Genomic DNA, 13,387 nt, shown 5'->3' on the forward strand with positions numbered 1-13,387 from the left:
AATTTATCACAAAATTACCCTTGAAAAAACTAAAAAAAATATAATAATAATGAAGTGGGAGCACTTACAAAGGAATAATGACATAATTAATTTCATTTGTGTATCAGTAATTCTATTTTATAAACTCTTATACAACCGTTATACAACACAATGAGTTGTCAATAAAAATCACCCCTAGATTAGTATTTTTTTGTTGTTATTAACAATTGGTGATCCAATAACTTATCTTTATTGTCACATTATCGAATTGTACGACAATTGTACAATAGTGAATAGTCTACTAAATTACATTACTTTGTGTATATATTTGTTTTAAGAGTATTTATGTAAATTTAGTTACTAAGCTTAAGTTATTTTCGTTATTTCACCTTTTTGTAACGATTTTAACTAACGGTGGGACTTTTTTGTTAAAAAAAAAATATAGTAGTTTAGTAGTTTAATTCAGCTGAACGTAATAGGTGTCAGTTCATCGAGCGAGACAACTTGTGAATGAGTGGCAGTTCATTTGGGAAAAAAGTTAATTAGCACGGGTTTTAATCTTAAATCAACATGAACAATACAGTTTCTTGGTGGTGAAAAGGCCAACTAGCTAGCCAGATGTACACCTTCTTTGCCTATTTATATCCTATGTTTGCTGGTTCTTGACCAACACCAAAGTTGCCTTTATTGATTGTCATTTCTTGTTAAGTAGAGAGATATGAACCTCTTCCTTTGGTATCTACTTCAGCTTGTAATCCTCAGCATCTCTCTTTCTTTCATGATCTTGTGCATTTACAGACACAAACCCATTTCCCCCAAGCTTCCACCAGGCAGAAAAGGATGGCCTATCATAGGTGAAGCTTTGGAATATGCCATTTGCCAACAAAAATGGCACTCCAGAGAAATTCATAACCGACCATTCATGCTTGGAACGGAGTTTTGTTGTTCATAAAAAAAGAGAAGAAAAAAGTATTATTAAACAAGAAACTTATAAATATTTCTTCAAGATTAAGTTGGGTTACAGTTTCACTCAAAATCATTTTAGGTTGAAACAAATAGAGCTTACATTAGAATTGAATCAAACTATAATCTAACTTAATCTCGTAAGAATATTTATAGGTTCTTTGTTTAATAATACTTTTTTTTTTTTTTTTAAATAATAAAAGTATTAATGAATAGTAAAAAGACATAAAACACTTGGGGAGTGTTTGTTAAACTCCCTCACATTCCCCCACATCCACCACACTATTCACTTCATTTTTTTCCCAAAAAAATATTATTACTTTTATATCAAATCACTCACTTTTTATATCTAATCATTTACTTTTTATTACTATTCAAATAAAAAAAATCACTATAAAACAAAATTTTTTACTTCCCAATACCACTTTTTCATTTTTCCATACCAATTATTATTATTATTTTTTTATTTTTTTATTCATGAACAGTGTTCTGAAAAAATGAACAGTGCTGGGGTGTTTAACAAACACCCCCTTGAACTACTTTCATTTTTATATCACGTTATAATAGTTTTTTTTAATAAAAAAAAAAAATGAACAAATAAAACCTAAAAAATATGTGGCTGACCCTCTTCTCTGCCTTTTTGTTATTTTTAAAAAATAAACAAATTTGTATATCCATAAAATTATTTGATATTCTTCTTTGTCCATTCCATCTTTTCACATGCCCAATCTATCTCCTCAACTCAAAATCCAGATCGTCCTTTTAAATTCACCTAGCGGGAAAATGAATTAATATCAGACACAGAGAGAGAGTCAGACAATCAGACACAGGCTTTCTTGTATTGTTTCTCTAATGGCGCCCAAGAAACGAAGCGACAAGCAGCAAGACCCAGCGAAGCCCGAGTTGCAGGCGAGGGTGACTCGGAGCTCGGCCAAGCGAGCGGCCAACGCTGGCCCGGCTGAGTCGGAGCCCGAGTTGCTGAAGAAGAAGAAGACGAAGAAAGCTGCGAAGAAGGAAGAAGAGCACGAGGAGAAAAACTCGGCGCCGAACACGAAGACCGTCGTGCTTGAGCAGCCGGAACCTGAGTTGCCGAAAAGGAAGGCCAAGAAGGTTGAGAAGAAGGAAGAAGAGCTAGAGGAAGTAAACTCGGACACGACCGCGAAGACCATCGTGATTGAGCACTGGTGAGTGAGTTTTTCACTTTTACGTGAAAGAAATTTAGCGTTGGTTTGTTTGGCTCGGAATAGAAGCCAGAAATCGAAGAAAAGTGAAATGTTGAGGTTTGTTTAGTTATTCTTGTCCTTTTACTTATTGTTATTAGTAAGTTGATTAGGGCTTTTGTTATAATCAGCATGGTTCTTGGGTTGTTGGTTTATTTGGGGTTACATGTTGGAAAATAGAGAGAGTCAATGTATGTTTACATTAATTCTTTCTGTTTGGTTGTTGAGAAAATAGAAGAAAGACATTGGAAAATGATGTTTTGAGTGTTGTAATTACTCTTTTTGGGGTTCAAAATAAGAAAACAAGAAAAATATCAACTAAAGGTCGAATTTTTTCAAACAGGCATTCAGGTTTTGAATGGTTCCCCTGTTTTTCTAGTTGGTGTTTTGTGTGACTGTCAGTGTTCTGGATTTTGAGAAGGTTGATGTTTGAATCTGAATAGTTTTGAGTTAAAAATCTTGTTATTGCATAATGTATTCATTTTCTTTGATGAGTATGGGGATTATTTCCCAAGATGTAGTTCTTCGATTTCTGCTATATGGCTCAGATGAGTACTGCTATACATCACTCCATTATCTCCCATCCCTTCAACTAAAAACCCATTTCCATACCCCAAATGTTGTGAGGGATCACATCACATAAGCTTTGGGAGGATAGGAGGGGGGAATAATGGGGTGATGCATAGCATTACTCGGCCCTGATAACAGCCCATTGCTTAGAAGATATAAACTTTACATGTCATAGTGTTCTTCCTAATTTATTTCTTCTTTTACTCTAGCAAACAATGCAATTCATTCAAGACAAGGGCTATACAGGTGAAAGAAGGTTTGGAGAAAAGTGTTGCTGGTATCACAGTGCTGGTCAATCCTGATAAGGTATGCTTGTCGAATTTTGTTAACTTTGCTGACAGTTTCAGTAGTTGGGTCGAGCTTGGCATTTTTTTTATCAATAAAGCCGCTAGATATCATGAGATAAGTATCAAATTAGATTCTTCCTCTTCTATCCTCTTGTCCAAAAAAAAAAAGAGTTTTGGTTTCATGATATGGAAGCACCTCTGCAAAGCCAATGCAACACGTTCATAGTACAATTGACCTGGTGGGTTTAATTAATGGGTTTTGTGGAAGGGGGAAAAAGATTCAAGAATTCTTTAAACGATGATACTACCGTAATGCGTCTAGTCAGTGCAGATTAGACTCAGAAAACCTCATCACAACAACAATAATGAGTAACCCCTCTACAATTCTGAAGGATCTTTCTTTTGTTGAATGTTTTTTCCTTGAATATGCATTGATAAATAACACTTAAGATATTATGCTGTGATTGTTGAAGGAGTCTACGAGTGGAAACTGTATATTTTTTCTTTATTTTGAGTGAAAATTTCATGCTTTCATTAAACTTCCCAAACTGCAATACTCTCAGAAGTTACAATATCATTAATAAAAATATGGCATTCCATCCAGATTTGCTCCAAAGGTTGTTGGAGTGCCGCCTTCGCCAAATAATGAGCTTACCATATTTGCTTTCCCTTTGGCGTGATTCACATACCATGATTGGAGACTATTCAGCGTCGTCTTCAAATAGTCAATCAGATTACCAAACCAACTCCAAGGTTGTTCTTCCTTCCATAACACATGTACAATTTCCAGAGCATCACCCTCCAATATAATATTTTGTATTCCTAGGCACAATTTTCCATGCCACAAAAGTTTCTGCTACAGTTGGGTCAATTATGTATGGTTTGGACGAGCAAATGGTTGCAATACCTTTCTCATGATCTCTAGCTATTATGCCCACACCCATCTTCTTTCTAGTTTTATTAATCGTCGGATCACAATTAATTTTAATCACACTCCATATTATTTTTCACCTTTTGTTCTGATTCATAAAATACATCCATTGCTTCCTTCGTACTTCTTACAGTTGGGCGGGATGGGAGAGATCTCCTCCAAAAACCACTTATTTCTATGGAGCCAAATTCTTCTAGCAATTGTGGCAATTAATTCAAACTCCTCATTCTTCTGCTTTTCTAACAATTCACATGTTATTTGTTGAAAATCATCCCCACTAGTGGAGTATTTTTGAATTTTGCTAATACTGTTGCCCTGCACATGACATCGCCATAGAATATGACATGTGTTCTCTACCTCCACACCACAAATCTTACACAAGGTCTTTAGTAATCTTTTTTTGAATAAATTTTCTTTGGTTGGCAGCAAGGTATTTGCATGCCTTCCATAGAAACACTGTCACCACCGCCAAGACACTCATGTTCCAAAACCTCTTCCACACATTGCTATACAAGGAAACACATAAGCTTTCACCTGAGGCTTGCGTGAATCTTTTTTTTTTTTTTTTTCCATGGAATATGCACTTTTTACAGAAAATTTCCGCATTGATGTACCAATTTAAATTAATTGATCAGTTTGTCTATTGAGTATGATTGCCATACTGCCATATCCTTTCAACCTCATCGTCATTAAAAATCTCCTTTACTAGGGACGTGTTCCACTACCTAGGATCTTCTTCAATTAGTTCCATGACTCTTGCATCCTTGTCCAATGTTCTGAATGGCGATTGCACTGCAAATGTTGTCAAATTTGGAGCCATTTGTCCTCCCAAATTTTTATAATAGCCTCATCCCCACTCACCACTAGGGCTGGCAATATGAGTTGGGTTCGGGTTGACCCGCTTGACTTGCCAACATGTTTGACCCGTTCCAACTATATATATATATATAATTTCATAAATGGGTCAACATGCGGGTCGATTTGTTTATGCAAAATCCTAACCTTCTAATTTTGTGTCAAACTCATTGGTCGTGTTAAAAATTGTTAGCCTTACTCACTACACAAGCCTTGGCCTTTAAGATCCTTACCATTCCATATGCTTCTCCATGTGTTGTTGTTTTTTTTTTTTTTTTTTTTTTTTTTTTTCCGAATGTAATAACTAATAATGTCATGTCTACATGCAATTCAATCAATTCAATCAATATTTTTGAGTATCTAACCAATCCTTACATGCAAGCTTATGTTTCAGAAAGAAAGAAAAAAATATTTCTTTTCATGTTTAATCATATAACTCGATTGCTAAAGATATAAATACATAGACATAACTCCTAGTTTCATGTGCTTATGTCATGGTAGTATAAGAAAACTAAATGTATGAAGATGTTTTTTTACGTGATTTAAATTATATATGCAATAATCTATCAAAACTGTTAAACCTTTGAAAGAATAGAAATGAGTTTGAGAACTTACCCGTGCAGTGAGGATTTTGAAAGAACCTTTTGATTTTTTTTTCCCCCTTGAATCCGTGTGTTATGGAGCTCTTGGAATGTAAGTGATTTTGAGAGAAAGAGATGAAATGGTCGATTGGTAGGATGTGTTTAGATTAATATGTTCTTTGAATGGCGGGTTTGAGAAAATATGATGATGGGGGAGAGATGTTGGCCGATTGGAGTGTGCTTGAAAGAATTGAAAGATGTTAGAAAGGGTAGAGTTTGAGAGAATAATCGTTTGAATGAGAGAGTGAAAGACAGATTTATTTTTTATTTTTGGTTTTAGGTTAATGTCTTCTCTTACCATACTTACCTTAGGTTTAATTAGGCTAGGATTAATACTTGGAGATAAATGTATACTGTTTTTTTTTTTTTATTCAAAATCTCTTCATGGCTCCTAAATCTTTCGGTTAAGGAAGAGTTTTAATAGAGTTTAAACTTTCCATTTGGAGACACTCCAAATAATGCAAATTTTAATGGGATTGGATAGAAATTTAAAATAAACTTTCCATGCATGAATCTAGAAGATTGTTTAAGAAGGGTTTTCATTCTTTTAAAAGATTGGATAGAACTAACTTTTTATCAATCCAATCGATTTTTATGGAATTTTGTTTAGAAACCCAATTGATTTTAGTCTATGAATGAAGGCACAATAAGAACTAGGTTCGAGATTAATAATTTGATTTCATGTTAAACTTGGAAATTAACTCAAAAGAAAACCACTTTAAAATACTATTTTGTTTTCAAAAAGATTCAAACCCATGATCTATTTAGAAAATCTACCATACCATTAAGCCAAAGTAATTTGAAATACAACATTAAAATCATTAAATAAATATTTATTTTATGTTTATGCTTTAAGGTGTTTTGGTCTGTTCACACTAATGAGCTTATATATCTTCGAGCCCATCTACCTGGGCTAGGCCTACAAATTACTCTAGCTTAAAATTGGGGTCGTTACATATGTTTAACAAAAATTTCTTCTTTTGTTAGGTGCTTTTGGCTTACCTTGTTCTCATTAGAGTGCAAATTATGTGAAAATTTTCTTGTTTTGTGCTGTTGAAGCTGAAATCCCATCCTTTGATGTTTGAATTTTTCTACTTTTTGTCATTTTACAACCATCCCTAATGTGTAGGTTTCCAAATCTCTGTGTGAGGAAATCTGCCAACTTTTTTGTTTTCAATTAAAGGTGCATATATCTTTCATCTTCAACCTTTTAAAGAAAGGTTTTGTTTGAAATTCTGATTGTAGTAATGGGGTAGGAAAACTTCCTATGTCCAAGGACATGAATTATGTAGTGAAGCATGTGTAACACCCTCTGGTCGCAGACTTTTCCCTCCCTATTCACATACTTCTGATTGTAAAATCATACTCTGCCTAAACCCAATGAAACAAAAACGTCATCTTCTAGTTTAAAAAATGTCTCTTTTCATCCCCTTTTTCTAGGTTAATTTCCATTTCATTAGGGGTTGGTGATTTGATTCAATTTTTCTGCTTCTTCTCTTCAACAGCCGAGAAGGGGGTGCTTTGAAATACGGGAGGATGGTGGTGAGAAGTTCATCAGTCTTCTGGTAAATGTTGCACCAATCTTTTCCTTCACTATTTATTGTGCATGTTGGGTAATATATTTTGTATTGTGAAAGAGATTTTGAACTGTAGTGGAAAACATCTCAGTTCCCTATTTTCTGGTTTTTGTTTTGCAGGACATGAAGCGACCATTTGCGCCAATGAAGGCTCTGGACATGGAAAAAGTCATATCCGATATTGTTGATGGGATCAAATGATGACCGACCATTTGCAAGTGAGTCATTTTGTTGTAGTGCATGAAGTAAACCATGCTGACTTCTTTTTTTTCTTTTTTTGGTAGAAAACTTGCTATTATTAGTGTCTGATCTTTTTCTTTGACATCTTTTGCCATTTGATTTGTGTCAATAGCAATACTGTTAGATTAATGCTAGAAGGACGATTCTATTTCCAAATGTGACGTGGCTTTTCAAATGACCAATAGATCAAAATTTAATAGTGATCATCTTAAACTTAATGATCATTTTAAAAGTCATATCACATTTGAGAAGACACAAGAAATAGTCTAGTCTTCCTTCCAGCATTACTCATATTGTTAAGATTATTGACCGTACGAGGTGTGATCCATGAGGTGCATTTAGGTTAATTGTCGTACCTGTCCTTTTTTTGTTACCCCTTAAAGGGTGAAGTTGCGTTGATATTAAAAGAAATGTCAAAATCAGATTTTCAAAGAGGTTGCGTATCATCTTTTTGATTGTTTTGCGGATTATTCTTTTCTCTTCCTTTTTTTAGCTGCTTTCATTTATGTGCTTTTCTTGCGGACTTAATATTAATTATATCATGTCTTTGAAAAAAAATTAATTAATTATATCATGAAGAAATGTAATATTGTAGCCATCACTGAATGATGATATAATTTTAAGCAATGTTATATACGACATGACTATTTTACTATGTTGACGTTGTATTGAAATTTACACTCTTAAATTAATCTTTGTTTTAAAAAAAAAAAAAAAAAAAGTTGCTAATAATAAATTGACAATGTCACATTAATATAGTAGAATAGTGATATGGTATATAGTATTATTTTGTAATCTTTTAGCAATATAGCTTTGTAGCCTTGTAATGAGGATTGCCGAAGGCAGCCAACTTTAAATCTTCACCATGAAATGGATAAGAGGTTTGCGCGGTCTTTGGTGACGTCAGCACGGTACAAGAATTCAATGTGGGTGGAATAAGAGGGATTGGCCTATTTTATACCATCAGATTTTAATGAAGTGACGTGGCAAAATCTAAGCCGCAGATGTGAGGAATGTGAAGTGGAGGTGTCAAAATATGGATTTGGGAATCGGGTTCTACCAAACCTGCATGTTAACTAATGGGCATGGGTTCTGATTTCTCAATGTTCTCATTCTGCACGATGTTGGGCTGAGCCCAAATAACGTTTATACTTTATGCGCAGAGAGTTTATCAGTTCTTAATGGATTATGCTTAGATAAATCAATAATAATAACCATTTTCAAAATCGTTTAAGATAGGTTCTAATAGAGACTTAAAGATGGCTTAAAAGGCCCATTACTTATATACGGGTGACAAATAATAGTTGCATCTAATAATCACAATCACCATATGGATTATAGGATAGTAATTATATGATGCGCATTATATATATATATATATATATATCAAAGAAAATGCGAGCTGCTAGCACCTAACAATAATTGTCCCTACCAATAATAATAACTCCTAACATTTGTTTTAACTATTACTATAGCATTCTCATGTGTCATTAGACTCTAGATTTAGGGGGATGATTTGTGTTTGAGTCATGTCGAGGTACAAGTATAAGACTATATGTTAACCTTAATTCGATATATTTAATTAAACAGGCTAGACCCGTTACTTGTAACCTGTTAATTTTGTGTTATATTCGTAAGTCGTATTAAAAACTGTCAACCCTAAATGTATGTTCAAGTTGTGTTGAAGCATAGGTATAATAAGACTATATGAATCATCTATAACACGACCAAATTAACTAAATAGTTCCACCCCTAAAACTTAATTTGTTAATTTTGTGTTACGTTTATGTCAAATTCATTGATTGTCTTAAAATCGCTAGTCCGCCTAATTAGATTGGGAAAATTCATGCATAAGTGGAAATTTGTCATGGCCTCTAATAAAAGTAGTAGAACCATCTAACATCTCTCCTAACCATCCATTCACCAGGAGTGAAACTCCCCACAATCTTCTCCAAATAGATCTAGAAATTCACTCCCAACCCATCAAATCTAACACTATTTGTTTCACTTTCCATATTTAGGTAATTAAAACTCCCCCTCTTTGCCCTATATATTAAAATCCCTCCTAAATTCTTTTGAAAAACAACAGGCTTTGGGGTTTCATATTTGATATACAATTAAATAAATCATTAAAACAACAAATAAAAAAAATCAAACATGAATTCCAAAGCCTCTTGTCTCGTATCCTTTGCTCTCTTCCTTCTCTTCTCCTCCGCCGCCGCCGCCTTCAACATCACGAAGCTCCTCGGCCGCCACCCAAATTTCAGCTCCTTCAATGACTATCTCACCCAAACTCAAATCTCCCAACAAATCAACAGTCGCAATACAATCACCGTTCTCGCCGTCGACAACAAAGCCATCGCTAGCATTTCTGGAAAACCCTTGGACACGATCAAGAAGATCCTGAGCGTCCATGTGGTGCTTGACTACTTTGATGTCCAGAAGCTCACCATGCTACCCAAAAAGACCACCATCCTCACCACCTTATTCCAATCCAGCGGCGCCGCCGCCAACCAAGAAGGGTTCTTGAATGTTTCGCTTGTCAATGAGGGTGAGATCGCTTTTGGGTCCGCTGTGAAGGGTTCCATTCTCACCGCCAAGCTTGTTTCGTCGGTGGCGGCTCAGCCGTATAACATCTCTGTGCTTCAAATTACAGCTCCTATAGTGCCTCCTAGTATTGATCAAGCGGCGTCGCCACCTAAGGCTGCTAAATCGCCTGCCGCAGCACCCAAGAAGTCGCCGGCAACGCCTCCGACTCAAGCGCCGTCAAGCACACCGGCGGTCGAAGCTCCTACGCCATCTCAAGAAGTGGTCGCTGATGCCCCTGTAGTTTCGCCATCATCTGCACCTGTGGCTGATGCGCCGGTGGTTGACAATACACCAGTTGGCTCTCCGACGGCTGATGATGAAATCACTCCGTCTCCAGCTCCTGCTTCAGAGCCTAAATCGGATTCTTCACACACCGGTGTGGCTTTCGGCATTGCTGGTGTTGGGGTGGTGATGGGTTTGGTGTCGTCATTGGTGGCTTTCTAAGATAAGTCCATGAACGTGGAATGAGAAAGATAAATTGGAACAAAGAAGAGAATTGAAGGGGAGGGAAATTAGTTGAATTTGAATTTTTCTTTTTTTAATTTAAAAGGCTTGGATGAATCATGTATCAGAAATTGATGAGAAATACGTTGTTGCATATGAGATTGAATGGAACGGAAAGCTTAGGCAATTCATAACCTTGTGTAGAAAAAGGAATTAAAATCAAAGGAGGAAAGGAAGTTTAACATAATTTCTTAAAGGAGAAATGCTAGAAGCTATAATTTTATTTTATAACTATCTCATAATGCTAATGTGACAATCTTAACCAACCTTTGGATTATTTTATTTTATTTTATTTTAAAAAAAAAATTCCAAGATTAGTTGAAACTAGTACATCAGCATTGTAAAAAAGTTGTGAGATAAAAATATAATTTTTAGCATTAATTTTTTGGGTAAATATATCAGAAGTCCCTAGGTCAACGCGCCAAAATTAAATTCTCCCTAAGTTTTTTTTTTTAAAAAAAAAAAAAATTTTACTTCCTGGATCAATCGAAATGTCAAGAAAATTTCTACTATCAAAATTTTTTAATTGTTGTTATATAGGTGGAAACGCAATGTTTTGCCACGTCAACATAATAATTTTTTTTATTAATTTAATTAAAAAAAATTTTAAAAAGTTGAAGGGGTGGCCAGTGGTGGGGCTGCCACCCCCCAACCCCTTGCGGCCAACCCAAGGGTGGGCAAGGGGTTTGCCCACCCCTTGGGTTGCCTATAGCCACTCCTTGGTTTGGGGTGGCCCGCAGGCCTCCCCTAACCACCCATGGGGTGGCTCCCTAAACCCTTGGGGTAAAGCCGGTTATCTCCTAACCCTAGTATTATTTCAGGTCACCATTACTGGAGGGAGCTTCGACCATGGTGCCAATCTCTAAACAAGATAGGTGGCTCGCGACCAACATAGGGGTTGGGGGTGGCCAGGGTTGGTAGCCCCACCGCTAGCCACCCTTTCAACTTTTTTTTTTTAAAAAAAAAAATTATTATTATTATTTTTTTCCATTTTTTAAATTTATTTTTATTTTTTTTATATAATTTTTAAATTAAATTAATAAAAAATTATTATGCTGACGTGGCAAAACGGTGCGTTTCAACCTATATAACGGCAGTTAAAAAATTTTGACAGTAGAGATTTTCTTGGCATTTCGATTGACCTAGAATTAAATTTTCTAAAAAAAAAAAAAAAAATTAGGGAGAATTTAATTTTGGCGCGTTAACCCAAAGACTTCTGATATATTTACCCTAACTTTTTTAATGTACGTTAATTGCCTAAGAGTAAAATTAATTTTACAATTGTAAGTAGGGCTTGAGCTTTCAAGAGAAAAAACACAGAGGAAGCCGTTCTTTCCTCCTCCCCCCTTCCATGTGCCTCTCCCTCTTCCTTCCCTTGGGAGCAATGCTTGGTGTTTTCTTTGTAATATCTTCTGGTCTGTTTTGATGGCTTTGTTTTAGATTTATATCTAGATCTAGTTCTTCATGCTCATGTCTACTTGTCCCAACTGGCTTTCCACTTTCCATTGCTTCTGCATCAATCAACCAATGGAGTTTCGCGTGACGGAGCGTATTTCTCACATGCCAACGTGTGGATCTCATGCGCCAAGGCATGTGTTCTCGGGGATGTCTACAATGACCTATTTCTTCGCTGTTGCTTCTAGTGGGGTTTTGTTGTTTTTAGTTTTTAGTTTTGATTAATTCTTTCTTCTTTTTGTCCTGCTTTTGGGTTGAGAACGTGACTTGACTCTTAACCTTTGGGCCGATGAAGATTAGATCGGTGTGAGAGATTATTTTTCACGGCCGGAAAATAAGTTTTGTTGTTTTTAGTTTTTAGTTTTGATTAATTCTTTCTTCTTTTTGTCCTGCTTTTGGGTTGAGAACGTGACTTGACTCTTAACCTTTGGGCCGATGAAGATTAGATCGGTGTGAGAGATTATTTTTCACGGCCGGAAAATAAGTTTTGGGAATTTTTGCTACATATGTCTTAGATCTAGTCTACCCGAAGTAGATTTGTTTCATAACTGAAGTTGTACATGGGTTAGCGAAATCTGATATCATAGATAAGATTTGATTGTAAGAATTTTCTAATTATATCTAGGACTTTGTAATTTCATAGCATTTGGCTATGTCTTATATGAGCTTTATGCTATGTGATATAAGAGTTTTTATGCTCTTGATTTTTTATCAATGAATTCTAAAGGATTCCCATTCAAAAAAAAAAAAAAAAAATTGCCTAATAGTAATGCCACATTTTTATCCTACAACCATCACACAATGTTGAAGTGACAATCCCAAATAATCCTTATATATATATATATATATATATATATATATATATAGATCTTTTAATCAATGATTGATTGAAGGGTTTGTTGGAATTGCAACTTCAACATTTTGAGATAGAAATGTCATTCATATCATTACTTTAATTATGATAGAGAGAGAGAGAGAGAGAGAGAGAGTTGCGAAAAACTATATTTTTATCCCACAACTATCTCACAAGTAATGTGACAGTCCCAACCATCCCTTGGATTATTTTTTTATTTTATTTTAATTTTTTTAACAAATATTGATTTAAAAGTTGGTTGGAACTAACACTTTAGCATTGTGAGGTAAAAATGTGGTTTCTAATATTATTCATTGTCTAATCAAGATTACTTTAATTATAGAAATGCTATAAACCATATTTATATTTCACAATGCTGGTGTAACAGTCTCAAACAATCCTTGGATTTATTTTTATTTTTATTTTTTTTGTTCCTTTTAACAAGGACTAGTCCAAAGGTTGATTAGTACTACCATATCAGTATTGTAGGATAATTGTAGAATAAAAATATAATTTTTACCATTACTTAAAAGGGTAGAGTAATCTTATATGCTACACAAATATTATAATTTGCTGATGTGGCAATGTCATAATATCTTATATACCTATAAGAGATTATTTCATGGTTTTTCTTTTTCTTTCACTAGTTTTGAGATTTCATCCAATTATATGCTTTGCCCAATATTAAAGGACAAGGATCATCTACATTTCAAATGAAATCCA

The 13,387-nt window shown here is 34.8% G+C and overlaps 2 protein-coding genes across 2 annotated transcripts; both read left to right on the plus strand.

The window, feature by feature from the left end:
- Positions 1-1,658: 1,658 nt before the first annotated feature.
- On the plus strand, positions 1,659-7,392 carry LOC132189939 (uncharacterized). Its single transcript, XM_059604794.1, has 4 exons — positions 1,659-2,126; positions 2,942-3,038; positions 6,952-7,011; positions 7,144-7,392. Exons 1-4 carry the CDS (start codon positions 1,795-1,797, stop codon positions 7,222-7,224), a joined length of 570 nt encoding a protein of 189 aa, XP_059460777.1. The 5' UTR covers positions 1,659-1,794; the 3' UTR covers positions 7,225-7,392.
- Positions 7,393-9,364: 1,972 nt separating this feature from the next.
- LOC132190517 (fasciclin-like arabinogalactan protein 3) lies at positions 9,365-10,525 on the plus strand. The gene has a single exon (XM_059605529.1). The coding sequence runs from the start codon at positions 9,421-9,423 to the stop codon at positions 10,294-10,296; it is 876 nt and encodes a 291-aa protein (XP_059461512.1). The 5' UTR covers positions 9,365-9,420; the 3' UTR covers positions 10,297-10,525.
- The last annotated feature ends 2,862 nt before the right edge of the window (positions 10,526-13,387 follow it).

The sequence above is a fragment of the Corylus avellana genome, chromosome ca8 (genome assembly GCF_901000735.1).
Source record: "Corylus avellana chromosome ca8, CavTom2PMs-1.0".
NCBI classification, from domain to species: Eukaryota; Viridiplantae; Streptophyta; class Magnoliopsida; order Fagales; family Betulaceae; genus Corylus; species Corylus avellana.